General features: G+C 42.8%; 1 protein-coding gene across 1 annotated transcript in view; it reads right to left on the bottom strand.

Moving 5' to 3' along the window:
• Positions 1 to 13,785, bottom strand: part of LOC133114086 (uncharacterized) — a 49,653-nt gene extending 35,868 nt beyond the window's left edge. The window contains exons 1-3 of the mRNA XM_061223280.1: positions 13,725 to 13,785; positions 12,893 to 13,551; positions 11,388 to 11,859 (exon numbers count right to left, since the gene is read on the bottom strand). Coding sequence (XP_061079264.1) covers positions 11,388 to 11,859; positions 12,893 to 13,551; positions 13,725 to 13,785 — 1,192 coding nt within the window. The remainder of the gene's footprint in view (positions 1 to 11,387; positions 11,860 to 12,892; positions 13,552 to 13,724) is intronic.
• Between the last annotated feature and the right edge of the window lie 1,789 nt (positions 13,786 to 15,574).

Raw genomic sequence — 15,574 nt, 5'->3', positions numbered from 1 at the left:
GAATCGTTGTTCTCTCATTCTCTAGTATCTGGATCAGTTTCTCATATGAACTTAATTTTCACACATGAAAAACTGTGATCCAAATTAAAAATCTGTTTGATGTTCATATGTTTGTCCAGCTGGTCATTAAATCCTATGTTTTTAAAGAAGTACTTTAGTCTGGTGTTCATACAGCGCAGTCTGGACAGTGACACATATATATAAACACACATATATTGGTTTTTGCTCTGTACTCCTGCAAACAGTTGAAATAAAGCAATATCTATGTGGCTAAAGTACAGAGACTTGCAGCTTTGAGGGTTTTTGCACCCACATTGGGTGAACTGTGTAGGACCAAAAGTAATTGGATAAATTAACACAAACTGAAATAGGATCATGAACTGTTCCTTTTTTTTTTTTTTTTTTTTTTTTTTACTTCTGAGCAGCCAACTGTCCAAATACATTTGTTCCTCTAACATTGAGGGGGACTATGTATAACAAGGGCTGTACTGTAATTCCTACACGGTTCACCAAATATGGACGTAAAAACTCTCAAATTGGAGTACACAGAGAAAACAACAAAGAAAGTGTCACTGTGCAATTACTTACGGACTGCACAGTAAATGTGGGAGATGTATGCAAAGACAAACTGCATATAAAATCACAGTATTAACTTGTATACTGCATTAGTTGCTATTTAAAAGGGTGTAAAGACTTTACAATGTGCAGAGAGGTGTTTTTTAATAGACATGAAACTAATCAGATAGCTGAGAAATTCTGTCTGTCAGAAGATGACTGATCACCAGTCAGCCCAGGTGCCTGATCACCAGTCAGCCCAGGTCGGCTAATGTCACCCCGCTCCTCATTGGCCTCCACTGGCTTCCTATTGCCACACGCATCCGATTCAAGGCCCTAGTGTTGGCATTTCAGGCTGCTAATACAATCACCTGATATACAATCTTTAATCTCTCCCTAATCCCCAGCTCGACCACTCCGGTCTGCCAGCTCTGGTTGCCTTATGGTTCTCTCTCTACGAGCACCTGGCGGTCGAGCTGCACGTTCACGCCTGTTTTCCGCTCTGGTGCCTCAGTGGTGGAATGATTTGCCTACCACTGTCAGGACAGCAGAATCCCTCCCCCTATTTCGGCGCAGACTAAAAACACACCTTTTCAAACTATACCTTAGTCCTCCCTCCTGATTTCCCCCTCCCCCCTTTCTGACATCCCTATCGCTCTTGTCTAACCCCCCCAAAAAAAGAAAAAAAGAGAAATTGCACTTATGATGACTACACAGTGGGAGCGATAATTATTTGATCCCTTGCTGATTTTGTAGGTTTGCCCACTTACAAAGAATGGAACTGTGTCGAATTTTAATCATAGGTACATTTTAACATTGAGAGACAGAATATCACAAAATAATCCACAATAACAACATATATGAATTTTATAAATTTATTACCGGATTTTTGCATGAAATAAGTATTTGATCCCCTACCAATCAGCAATAATTCTGGCTCCCACAGACCAGTTAGTTTTCCATTAAGAAGCACTCCTAATCTCAACTCATTACCCAAAACACTTACTCGTTACATCATTATGTAGCTGTATAAAAGACATCTGTCCACACAATCAATCAGATTCCAAAGTTTCCACCATGGCCAAGACAAAGGAGCTGTCTAAGGACATCAGGGACAAAATTGTAGACCTGCACAAGGCTGGGATGGGCTACAAGAAAATAAGCAAGCAGCTTGGTGAGAAGTTAACAACTGTTGGAGCAATTATTAGAAAATGGAAGAAACACAAAGTCACCGCCAATCTCCCTAGGTCTGGGGCTCCACTCAAGATCTCGCCTTGTGGGAAATCAATGATCATGAGAAAGGTCAGGGATCAGCCCAGTACTACACAGGAGGAGCTTGTTAATGACCTGAAGGCAGTTGGGACCACAGTCACGAAGAGAACCATCAATAACACACTACACCGTGAAGGATTAAAATCCTGCTGCGCGCGCAAGGTTCCTCTGCTGAAGAAGGCACAAGTACAGGCCCGTCTGAAGTTTGCCAAAGAACACCTGGATGATCCAGAGGAGGCTTGGGAGAAGGTGATGTGGTCAGATGAGACCAAAATAGAGCTATTTGGCATCAACTCGACTCGCCGTGTTTGGAGGAAGAGAAATGCTGAGTACAACCCCAAGAACACCATCCCCACCATGAAGCATGGAGGTGGAAACCTTATGCTTTGGGGGTGTTTCTCAGCTAAGGGGACAGGACGACTTAACCATATCGAGGGGAGGATGAATGGGGCCATATACCAGGAAATTTTTGCCGACAACCTCCTTCCCTCAGTGAGAGCACTGAAAATGGGTCGTGGATAGGTCTTCCAACATGACAATGACCCAAAACATACGGCCAAGGCAACAAAGGAGTGGCTCAAAAAGAAGCATATTAAGGTCCTGGAGTGGCCTAGCCAGTCTCCAGAACTAAATCCCATCTAAAATCTGTGGAGAGAGCTGAAGCTTCGAGTTGCCAAGCAACAGCCTCGGAACCTTAAGGATTTGGAGAGGATCTGAAAGAGGAGTGGACCAAAATCCCTCCCAAGATCTGTGCAAACCTGGTGAAAAACTACCTCTGTGCTTGCCACAGTATTAAGTCCTATTGTTCTATGGATCAAATACTTATTTCATGTGAAAATATGATATTAAATTTATAAAATGTATATGATGTTGTTATTGTGGATTATTTTGTGATATTCTGTCTCTCAATGTTAAAATGTACCTATGATTAAAATTCTACACAGTTCCATTCTTTGTAAGTGGGCAAACCTACAAAATCAGCAAGGGATCAAATAATTATTGCTCCCACTGTATATTTAGAACAACACTTCATGTGTATTTTACTAGCTATGGATGTGATGCTTTAACTTGTGGAAGGACCTATGCACTTGTAAATCACTTTGGATTAAAAGCGTCTGCTAAATGACAAAAATGTAAATGTAAATGTAAATTAATACTCACGAGAAGGAGGAAACATTTGAAAGCTGTTTCTCCACTTCATGAATGGCAGTGTGGATCCCTCTTTCTCTGAGACACTCTCTCTAACAGCTCCTCCTCTCTTGTTCCACTCCTCCTCAAAGCTCTTCTGTTCAATCATTTCCTTTCTCATATAATTTCCTTTCTTGTCACTCTTCCCAATGATGAAGGAAAGGCCCCTGTTCCTGGCTACCATCTGTGTCTCCCAGCCAGTCTCCCCAGGTAAACAGCACTATAGTGTGTCTCCAGACTCTCTCACTGAGAAGCTCCAGGTGTTCCACTGCTGATCTCCCGTGTTCCTCTCTGAAGGAAGATCTCGCATCAATGACAAGGAAGAGAGAACAGGGTCCTGGGGGACACAGAGACACACTGCGCACAATCTCCTGTTTATCCAGCTCTGCAGTGTCCTTCAAAGTATAAGTCGTCCACCAGCCTGGTGTGTCCACCACAGTGACCTGTCTCCCAGCTACTTCACCCTGTCTCTTCACACACTGTGCAGTTCTTATTCCAGACTCAAACTCCTCTCTGCCCAGGATGGTGTTTCCTGCTGAACTCTTCATGAATAATCTCAACTTCCCTCTGTAATTAATCTAAAAATGATTTCACTCAATTAACAAAACTAACCCTGAAAAAGTGCTTGAAGGGTCCTTCTCTCTTTCTGAACCTTCATCTTTCTCTGTTTCACTTGTTCTGCTACTGCCCTCCTCTTTTCTTCCACCTCCTGTAAGAGCATTCTATCTATTTCATAGGGAGAGCCTCCATGCCCTGCAATATAAAAAAGGAAAGTCCAGCAATTTCCCATATAGATTTTTTTTTTTTAAACTAAAAAAAAAAGATTTTGCATAGAAATTTTGCGGACGCCCCAACAGCTGCCATGTTGATCCCTCTGTCTTTGTCCAGTTTTGTCTGTTAAATAGCATTATTATCAGTTTTAATTTAGTTTGTTTAACAGACTTCAGTTTATTTGGTGCTGAAATACTTTCACACACAAAATATGTGCCACATTATAAAATCAGGCTTTTCTCCCTCTCCCTCTAACAGGGATAGTCCACCTTCTTGGTTCATTATTTAAGTTTTATTGCATGTTTTCAATTGACAGACAACTTTTAGAACAGCCATTCAAGGCATCAGGTTGTTTGTTCTTTTAAGAAGACAGTGCACTTCAAAATGAAACTGAACTGTCCATTTTTCCATCTTTATGGCTTTTCTCCCTGCCTAGGTAAGTCAAACAACTCTTACAGCCATCTAAATCTTGAAAGCCAACATTTAATGGAATAAACTACAGTATAGGCTCAGAACATTTGTAGACCCTTGATAAAAACGGTGCTGTTGTAGATTCTCACACAGAACAGCACAAAGTCTCCAGTTTTTTAACAGAATTCAATTTGTCATCAAATTCAATAACTAACACAGCTCCAAAACTATGTAGCCTACAGAAGCATATTGCTGCCCCAACAAAATAAATAATAATAATTAAGACAATATTATGATATGACCATTTCCCATTAATTTGAGACAATTATTATGTTATTTCTTGAAAATATCACATGACCTTTATACCCGATGCATTATAACCATTCCATGAATATGACAAACCCATCATTCATGTTCCTCTAAAAGATTATGTTAAAATGTGTTCACTTTTATACCGTCTACACAATACAACAAGTGGAGAGTTGATTAAGTTTTACTTTCTTCTTGGATTGAGACATGATGCAGTATTTCTGACAGAGCTTCAACTGAAAACATTGAGAGCTTTAGACTAGGCATGAATATTTATATATACAGTTTATCAATGTGATAAAGATTATGTCTGACTGCATTGTTAAAAGTTAATAATATATGTTTACCTGACTGCCACAACTCCCTGAGTTTGGTGTGAGTGTTCTGTATTGGTAGTGAAGAGGTCCTTCCAGGTTGAGTGAAAGTGAACCTTGAATCTGTGTAGCTCCAAATGAGTGCAAGGTTAGTTAATAATTTCCTATTGGGAAAAGTTAGTGCCTGTAACAATTTTCCTATTGGCTGCAGGTGCTGAGAGGTGTGTGAGAAGTGTGTGAACAAACAGAGAAAAGGCCACAGTGTTATACTTTCTTAAAACCGCAGTGCTTACTGTAGAACAGAAGAGACTCCACCATACTGTAGCTATACCAAGGAACTTATGCACTTGTAAGTCCCTTCGGATTAAAGGCATCTGCTAAATTATAAACTATAAAGGTAAAATGTACCTGTGACTATGAATGCAAGCATTTTTTAATATGGTGGGCCCTATATACACCTCCATGTGAAAGGCTGTAAGATTGTTCTGGTAGTATGCTGGTCTCATTCAAACATTCTATCTATTAAATATCATTATTGTAATGCCATTTCTATCAAATCATCATCAGTTTTCATTTCATTTATTTACTCATTTTTGTGCAGAAATAGTTTCGCACACAAAAAGTGTGCACTTCTAAATGAAAGGTTGTTTGATTGCACTGGCAGTATACTGGTCTCATTCAACCTTTCTCAAGATCATGTAGACCAATGCGCTTAGCAGGGCCAGGGGGAATGCCACCCAGGCCAGTATGTAGGAGAAACCAAACCCCTCCATCTCCTGGACCCAGTCTGAACTCTGCACTGTATAGACTGCAGCTGCACTCATGACCAATAGACCTGTAGATGGAGGGAAGGAGGGAGGGTGGGAAAGATGGGGTTTTGTTTATCGTGTGTGTGTGTGTGTGTGTGTGTGTGTGTGTGTGAGATCGAGAACACCAATTTTTGTTTTGTTAGAGTTACTTAACGTAAACCATTGAGAATTCTTTATGTGTCAAGTAACCTTTACACAAGGATTACGCCTGTCCTAATGACAGTCTATTCTGGGTTCTGTTCTGGGTTTCAGGTGTGGGTGTGGCCAGGTTGGTAAAGTGAGTGGGGCAGTTTATTACAATGCAGTATTATCATTTATTAAATAGCATGCCCCCTTATACAGCTCATATTTTTACAAGCTCTCTGTCCATACAGCTGTGTATATACTGAAGCAATCTGAGCTGAGCCCCTTGCTCATGGGTATAATTGCAGGACCTCACCTGAGATATGAACTCCCAACCTTACACAGCCAGTTTCCTCACTATTGTAGAGCTCTGCTTCTCCTGGTGTAGTCCAGTGCTGAAGAACATGTAAAATATAGCATGATATAATAGTTATTCTTATATGGGTTGTAATTTAGAGAAATTTTATCAGAATATCCGGAAAAAATGCACCACAACCATCACATCATTTCAAGAAAAGAAAAGAAATGGAAGTAAATATTTTTTTAGGTTTGGCGCTGAATGGATCTGATACTACAGTGAATGCAGCAGTGTGCACTACCCTATTGAACAGGGTGCACAACACATCTGCTGTACTAAACAGGAGAAATACCAAAAACCATCCTAATACCTAGAAGCAGATCTAAACTGGTGGTAGCAGGGGAGGTGGACGGTGAGTCTAATTTGTGCAGTAGCAAGCATAGGATACAGTAGCAGCACAGGCAATGAGCAGTGAGGGGAAGTTCTGAATGTTGGTGAAAGAAAGGCGCTCCAAGGTGGTGTGTACATATGATTGGAAGAGTATGAGAAAGTGAGTTGTGTGATTGGTTCATTTTACAGAAATGCGGGTGTATGTGACAGTCCAGATCATCAAAAGCACCAATTTCTTGCAGGCATTGTCTCGTCATGCAGAGAGATCCCACATAGCATAAATGCAACATAAGTGCAAAAGTCACTGTCAGTCATTTTGAAAAAAGTCAGCTGGTTGGGTAGACAAAAAGGGTTATTAGGGTTCAGTGCTTTTTAAAAAAAAAAAAAAAAACATTCATCCATATATAGTCTAGTGCTGGGGTCACTAACCGGCGGATCGCGGTCCGAGTCCGGAGCCAGACGCCATCCCATAAGGACCCGGACGAATAGTCACCAAATTATTAAATGATTTTTATTTTTTTTATATTTTAAGCGGCACAGCTTTCGAGATTTTAGTTTACGGCACTGGACTAGTTGACCAAACCAATCGCGTGCGAGTCAACCCACCCACGTGATACTACTCAGCCAATCAAATCTGTGCATTCAAAGCGATCAACATTGCGAGTGACTCTGAATGCAGATAGAAGAAAAAGGCGAGGCGAGTGGATTAACGATACTGAGACGGGTGCGTGGGGGTTGGACCCAAAATGCACGACTCAGAAACAATAGTTAAATAAAGTCCCGTTAGGGCTTTATTCGGGACGAGTCCCAGGAGCGTAGTAAACATAAGCAAAGTCCATACACGAAGATCCAGCCAAACAAATATAAAACAAACAAAAAGCACGGTGCCGAGGGAAGAGGCAATCTCGTAGTCGGTAGACGTGCAGGGAGGTCCGGTAGCAGGAGAGCTGTCAGCGGAGCAGATGAACAGGCGGACGGCAGGCAGAGGCGTAGTCGTGGGCGAAGCGGGAGTCGAAACCATGAAACAATCAGCGGGGCAAAAGTACAAAAAAGGTAGGCGAGGACGTAGTCAAAAAAACAAACGATGGTCACAAAACAGAAATCAATAAACTATGGTCGGTAAACAGGCTTGGCTCGTAACGTGTAATCAAAACAGTAAATGCTCAAGAGTTGCGTGGAAAACAGAGGCAGACAATTTCGCAGTGAACAGTAGCGCGACTGGGCTATAAATGCGGGTGTAGACAGGTGCAGACAATTAGTTAGAGCGTAGCAAGGAAATGGAAAACAGGTGCGATGGATGACAAGTTTAACAAGGAGATTAGTAATCGTTAGTAATAAACCTATCCTGCCCTAGCATTAGTAAATTAGTAAATGACATGCACGAGAAACGTAAGGTAACATGAACACATGATTAGTTTGTTAGTCTCTACCCAATCCTGATCTAGCGTTAGTAGTTTTAGTAAATAGACAAATGGAAACACTTAGGGAGTGAATGACAGAAAGAGAGAGAAAGAGAGAGAGAGAGAGAGAGAGAGAGAGAGAGAGAGAAAAAAAAAAAAGGCGGAACGCAATGTTTGCGGAAAAACATGTAAAAGTGTATGCATAACAACGACCAGTTAACGTAACAATAAACATGCATCAAAACATAACACAAAGAGAAACTAAGACGATAATCACTCAACATAACCAGGTAATATAATCGTACGAAAACATAACTAGACATGACAAGAAAATAAATCGTAACGAGACATAACTAAACATGACAAGAAAATAAATCGTAACGAAACATAACTAAACAACATGACGAACCTAGACAACATAATACATGATAAGACACTACGTGACTAAGACAACATAAATAAACATAAATAAACATAAAACATGGCGAGACAGACCTGAAACGTGACAGATACAGGGAGAGAAGACAGACAGGCAAGTGAGTGGGAGTCAGGAGATGTAAAATAACTATGGCACTTTCTAAGAAGAGAAAAGTAGACAGCGAAAACAGAGCTTTCAAGACGGAATGGACCGATGCATACATGTTCATTCTTCCTGTCGGGAGCACAAAACCAGTGTGTCTCATATGTTCAGAGACCGTGGCACTTATTAAAAGTGGCAATGTGAAACGCCACTATGAGACAAAGCACAAAGCTTTTGAACAATCATACCCACCCCATTCTGAACTGAGGTCCCAGAAAATTTGCAGTCTCAGAGCCCAATACGATCAATCCACCAGGATTTTAACACATTCATTCACTGCCCAACAACGTGCTCATGAATGTTCCCTCAAAGTTGCTTGGATTTTAGGTCAACACAAAAAGCCCTTTACAGATGTAGGTGTTGTCAAGGAGTGCATGCGTGCAGTAGCTGAAACATTACTTGAGGCTAAACAAAAAGAAGAGCTTTGTGACAAGATAAAGTAAATACCTCTGTCAGCATCATCAGCCACAAAGAAAAATGAAATATTAGCCCAGGATGTGCTAGCCCAGCTGGATGAAGCCATTCATAAGACACCATGCGTAGGATTGGCTGTAGATGTAGATGTTCTCTACCTGCAACATTATCACTCATAGACAAATTCTCATCTATCTCAGACTACTCTATAAATTGGAACAAATCAATAGCCCTTCCTATTGCTCACGACTTCCATTTAAGCGCAGCCATCCCACTAAAATCCGGGAACATCAAATACCTCAGACAAACTATCTGATTTAATACGCTTAAATTACGCTCCCCTACTCAAAACAATAGAAGATGACCTCACTCGCTGGAGCTCTCTGCCCATATCACTCATGGGAAGGGTAGCTACAATCAAAATGACAATTCTACCAAAAATCAACTATATTTTCTCAATGATCCCCAATAAACCTCCTAGGGCATGGTTCAAATCATTAGACTCCGCAATGACTAAATTCTTATGGAAATCTAAACCACCGCGGATAAGCATAAAAACATTACAGAAGGCCAAAAATAGGGGTGGACTTGAGCTTCCCAATTTCTATAATTATTTTTTGGCCAATAGACTAAAATATATCGTACAATGGATGATGCAAATTGTGGCTGGTTGGATATTGAACAATCACTATGTAATGACATCCTAATACAGGATTTACCATTCATCAGTCCCATCATCAAACATCACTGCTGCTTCAAGAGTATCAGCATTAGCTCTTCGCTGACAGCATGGTGGGAACTTCTTAAATTAAACAGGTCCTCATTGGTCCCATGCAGACTCACACCCATCTGGAACAACCCTGACATACTACAAAATAAAATCAAAATTAACTTTACAACTTGGTATGATAAGGGAATTAGACATCTGGAGCACATTTTTCAAGGTAACCACTTCATACCATCCATCCATCCATTATCTGAACCCGCTTATCCTGAACAGGGTCGCAGGGGGGCTGGAGCCTATCCCAGCATACATTGGGCGAAAGGCAGGAATACACCCTGGACAGGTCGCCAGTCCATCGCAGGGCACACACACCATTCACTCACACACTCATACCTACGGGCAATTTAGACTCTCCAATCAGCCTAACCTGCATGTCTTTGGACTGTGGGAGGAAACCGGAGTACCCGGAGGAAACCCACGCAGACACGGGGAGAACATGCAAACTCCGCACAGAGAGGCCCCGGCCGACGGGGATTCGAACCCAGGACCTCCTTGCTGTGAGGCGCCACTTCATACCATTTACCCAAATAATAGATACCCATGGTATTGACAAAAACAAATATTTAGAATACCTCCAGCTGAAATCTATAATTCAAACCAGGTTCAAAACTAAACATTTGGATCTCGGAGTCCCGCCAAATATAATAAACCTTCTAAAACTCCCACCACAAAAAATACTCTCCAAAATCTATATAAGATTATCTGAGTATGATTCATCCCATTCACTCCCAACCCATAAATGGGAAAAAGATTTACTTATTAACCCGGACCCTCACTTTTGGTCGCAAATTAGCAAAAACACCTTTGGAATGACCCAAAACTCAAACCTACAGCTAATCCAATACAAAATTCTTCACAGAACACACTATACAGGACAAAGACTGTTTCAGATGGGTATCAGTGATACTAACATATGCTCACACTGCAGAAACAAACTGCCAGATAACTATTTACATGCCACTTGGCACTGCACACCTGTTAACGCATTTTGGCGAAGGGTCTGTGAAGACCTATCTCTGCACCTAGAACACCCCATCCCAGCCTCCTCCTCCCTTTGCCTACTTGGTAACCTCACTAACCTTAACATGGACACAAAACAATCCCACCGGCTCCTCACAATCCTTACTATCGCAAAGAAAACTATTCTCTTGAACTGGAAGTCCAAAGAAAATCTGAATTTAACGCAATTTGAAGACACCTGGGCCCCAATAATTAATTACATCACATAGGGTGGGGGGCTCGGCGGGGTACCCCTCCCTGGCCTCCGGACGTGGGCTCCTTGTGGGCTCTCCGGCTGGAGCCTGGGGCGCTTGTCCCCGGGGGGCCGCGTGCCCGGAGGGGGGATAGGTTCGGGGCGGCTTCGTCCTGTTTGCCGGACCCTGCCTTGTTGCGCCGCCCCCCCCCCCCCAAAAAAAAAAAATAAAAATAAATAAATAAATAAAATAAAAAATGTAACAACACACACTAGTCACCATATGTCACTAGGGCTCCGGGGGGAGGGATGGGGCAGACTAGCTCTCTGTCGCCCAACCACGGTGGGAGCCCCCTGCCCTGGTCACTCCCCCCAATTTTAATTGCACGTCAGTCAGAGACACACTCCACCCACACCACATATCACACTAGGGCCTTGGGAGGTGGACAGGGATAGTTGGCCAGCGTTTAGGCCCCTGCACCATGACTGTCCTCCCAATTTGTTTTTTTTAATGCTCCATAGACATCCACACAGCCCACAACTCACACAATCACACATACACACTACACGCTCACACCTAGCGCCCACACTGGGGGAGGAGCGGTGGGGGCCGGTGGGGGGGGCTGGTGGGTGCCGGCTGTGGGCGTCCCCGCGCTCCCCGGGCCCCCCCCCCCTCGCCCCCCCACTCCCCGCCCCGCCCGTCTCTGCGGGGCCTGGGGGTTCGCCGTCCGGGCGCCGCGGTGGGCGCCGGGGCTCGGGTGGGCGCTGCCGCGGCGCGTGTGGGGGGGGCCCCCCGGGGGCCGGCACGGGTTGTTGTGGTTGGGGTGGGCTGGGCCCTGGGGGCCCGGCTGCCCCGGCCCGCCCCTGGGCCCCACGCCCCGGGGGGTTGCGTTTCCGTCTGCCTGCCTGCCTGCCTGTGGCCGCCTGGGGGCGGGGGCCCCGGGACCCGGCCGGGGTGTGCGCGGGGGGCCCGATGCTTGGGGGCCACTGGATGGCGGGGCCCTGTCGCGCCCCTCACGTCCACCAACGTTCCACAGGAAGTGACAAACCTGCTCACACCCACTTACATGCGCGTATACACACATACCACTTTAGTGAATATTTGGTTCATCTTGATGCTAACCTCTTCTCTTGTTACAGCCAAGTCTTTAGTGTTGTAGTTGTCTTTGTACTGTCTTGAACGTATGTCTTGTTATGTTTGGTGTCTCTCCCCATCACTTGTGTCCCCCTCCCTTCCCCTCTCCTATGCCACTCAATGAGTCTGAAATAGGGTTGAGCAAGCCGACCAATAACAAATAATTGGTTAGTAATTAGACTGTACCTGGATACCAATTAACCAAGCCAGCAATCTGCATGCGTGAGCCCGAAAAACGGCACTGCCAAGAAAATGAGTAGGAAAACCCTGACATGAACGACATCTCTTGCTGTTGTATGAGGTGAGCTTTGTTTGTGCTGGAATAAAAACCTACAGTATTAGAATTTTGGAAAATAACAGATTAAACATTTACAACAGCTACTAGATGGGGGCAGAGTAGAGCAGTGTTTAGTCTGGAGAGTCACCTACACTGTCCTGTTCCAGTGTCACCCTGTTAGCCTTCTCCACTTCACTCACTCCAGAACTCATTGTTCCGTATCCAGATGATGCTGAACTCTCTAGTTTGCTCCTTTTCAGCCACTGTGACACCTCGTTATTGGAGGGGGCTGGAGTCCCTCTGTTCACTGTAACAAAACACCACCAACAAGCTCTGTTACACTCAGATTCACATGATTGATGGTCATTATGTGAATCACTGCCTGTGATGAATGTTTCTCATTCATGTTTAAAGGTACAATAGGTCAGCTCTAATGGCCAAAAGCTACGTATTAACCTGTCTACTGCATTATGAACTGTTTATAAGGTTGTAATATGTTTTTAAATGTGCATAGAGCTCTGTCATTCATGGACTTGAAGCTGAAATGTAAGTGCTGAGAATCTCAGTCAAAAGAAGAATAAAACGCACAAGAAGGTGGAAGAAAATGAAAGCCGTCTCTCATCTTCCATAATGGCAGTGTGGATCCTTCTGTCTCTGGCTCAACCACAACCTTCAATATCTGCTCTATCAGCTCTGCCACTCTTCTCCTCCACTCCTCCTCAAAGGCATTTTGCTCATCGCCTTTCTGTCCGAATAACATGTTCCTGGCCACCATCTCCTCTATCTTCTCCAGCAGCTCTGTGACCTGAGTCCCATCAGTCCTGTTCTTATTGTTGAGAACATGATACCTGTTCCCACATTTCTCTATGAGCTCTTGGATGACCCTCCCTTCAGTCTCAATGTGCTGCTCAATGGTTGTGTCTCCCAGCCAGTCTCCACTGGTGAACAGCACTATAGTGTGTCTCCAGACTCTCTCACTGAGAAGCTCCAGGTGTTCCACCGCTGATCTCCTCTCGGTATCACTGAATGCTAAGCTCACATCAATGACCAGGAAGAGAGCATAGGGTCCAGGGTGGCACAGAGACACACTGTGCACAATCTCTTGTTCATCCAGCTCTGCAGTGTCCTTCACAGAATAAGTCGACCAGCCTGGTGTGTCGACCACAGTGACTTGTCTCCCAGCTACTTCACCCTGTCTCTTCACACACTGTGCAGTTCTTATTTCAGACTCAAACTCCTCTCTGCCCAGGATGGTGTTTCCTGCTGAACTCTTCCCACTCAGTCTCCCCCCCAGCAGCACAATCCTCTCTGAGAGACGGTGTTCCTTTCCTGCCAGAGATAAATAATTAAAGTTTACAAACACATCAGCGGTTTGAATAATTAATATCATCATTTTCGGAAAGTATGGCCTCTTCCAAGTTTTGAAAAAATGTATAATCATTTAAATAATCATTCAAAAAATTATTTAAATCAATGAAATGTTCTACACAGAAGAAACTCACCATGATGAGAGGTCACGTCAGCAGCTGCCATGTTGGTCCCCTTGTCATTCTCCAGTTTCATCTTGCAAATAAAATGATTTTAATGGTATTTTGATTTTGGTTTTTATTTTGTACATTTACCCATCATTTGTCAATTTTCACACACAAAAAGTGTGACACATAATTTTCTCCCTCTTTTTGATTCAGTTCTTACATAGATAATTCACTTTCCTCAGTAGGTATTTTCACATTATTCCATGTGTCTCATTCACACAGACAGTTTGAGTGATTTATTATATTCTATATGTTTAGCAAAGCTTCTGACAGCATGTCAGCTTCACAATGGGCATTCGAAGCATCAGTGGTTTTCTATGAATTGAGAAAAAATACTGAAAAATGAAACTGAACTATCCCTTGAAGTTCAATCTTCAATGTCTTTGTTATGTTTTCTCTCTGCTATGGTAAGTCAAACAGGTAAGTACTTGGAAAGTAGACATTCACACTACCATATTATAACATCAAAAAAACATTTGTACCCATTCTACATTATGCTACAAGTGAGAGTTGATTGAGATTTACTTTCTTCTTGGTTTTAGACGCCACATAATAATTTAGACTGAGAGTTTCAGTATATGTATTCGGCCAATAATTTATCAGTGTGATAGACATAAATAGCTGCCCGCCTGAAACAATTTCCTCATAGTTTTAGCTCTGTAATGCTTACCCTTTAAGTCAAAGTGTAAACATTCTGTGGGATTGCGGCAGTGAGGTCTAGTCTATTCCCATGTACACAGGACATAGTCCTAGTCAGATAAGCATTTCATGTCATTACATGGGTTTGAGTGAAAGACAAAGTACTACATCAGTCCAGATTGTTCTTGCTCTGTGATGTCCATGTTGCAGGGTTGCCAGGTCTGTATGATAATAGCAGCTCAATGGCCAATAATAACCAGCGCAATGGCCAATAAAACCACTCTAAAAAAACAGCCAGAAAAACAGAAGATGAAGCCGTGCTGAAAACCTATATACTGCTTTTACAGTGCAAGAGCCGACTATCATTGCCAAATCTTTATCGTTTACAAACTAACATTTTTATTGTAGTAGCATTTTCCCTCAATGGTTCTTCAGGAACTTTTCATGAACAAATTATAATCATGAACAAATATGTATAGCATATGTATGTGAATGTGTAGACCAATTCACTGAAACAAACCATCTTGTTGCTGCTTTGTTTATCTCTTGTAGTTAATGCAATTACATTACTTTATTTTAGCTGATACACCATATTCTTCCTGTTAATTCACAGTTTTAATCATATAATTACAGTACCTGTTGACTTGTAGTCCAGGTCCTTCCAGCTGAAAAAGAAATGAACTGCTTGAAATTATATTCTGTGAATATTGATAGTTTTCCATGACGTCTGTTTAAATGCTTTAACAATGTCATGGGTTGCCTTTTGGTTCCAATGGGAGGTTGTCAGAATGCGGATAGGAAACAAAATAACACACCTGTCAGGCAGTCTGACAGCACAGGCTGGTTCTTCCAGTGTTTTTTTTAATGAAGGTTTTTATTATTAAGGGAGAAAAAAAATCCAAATCTACATGGCCCTGTGTGAAAAAGTGATTGCCCCCTAAACCTAATAACTGGTTGGGCCTCCCTTAGCAGCAACAACTGCAATCAAGTGTTTGCGATAACTTGCAATGAGTCTCTTACAGCGCTGTGGAGGAATTTTGGCCCACTCATCTTTGCAGAATTGTTGTAATTCAGCCACATTGGAGGGTTTTCGAGCATGAACCGCCTTTAAGGTCATGCCACAGCATCTCAATAGGATTCAGGTCAGGATTTTGCCTAGGCCACTCCAAAGTCTTCAT

Source organism: Conger conger, chromosome 16 (assembly GCF_963514075.1).
Source record: "Conger conger chromosome 16, fConCon1.1, whole genome shotgun sequence".
NCBI classification, from domain to species: domain Eukaryota; kingdom Metazoa; phylum Chordata; class Actinopteri; order Anguilliformes; family Congridae; genus Conger; species Conger conger.
This window is presented reverse-complemented; position numbering and strand designations above follow the sequence as displayed.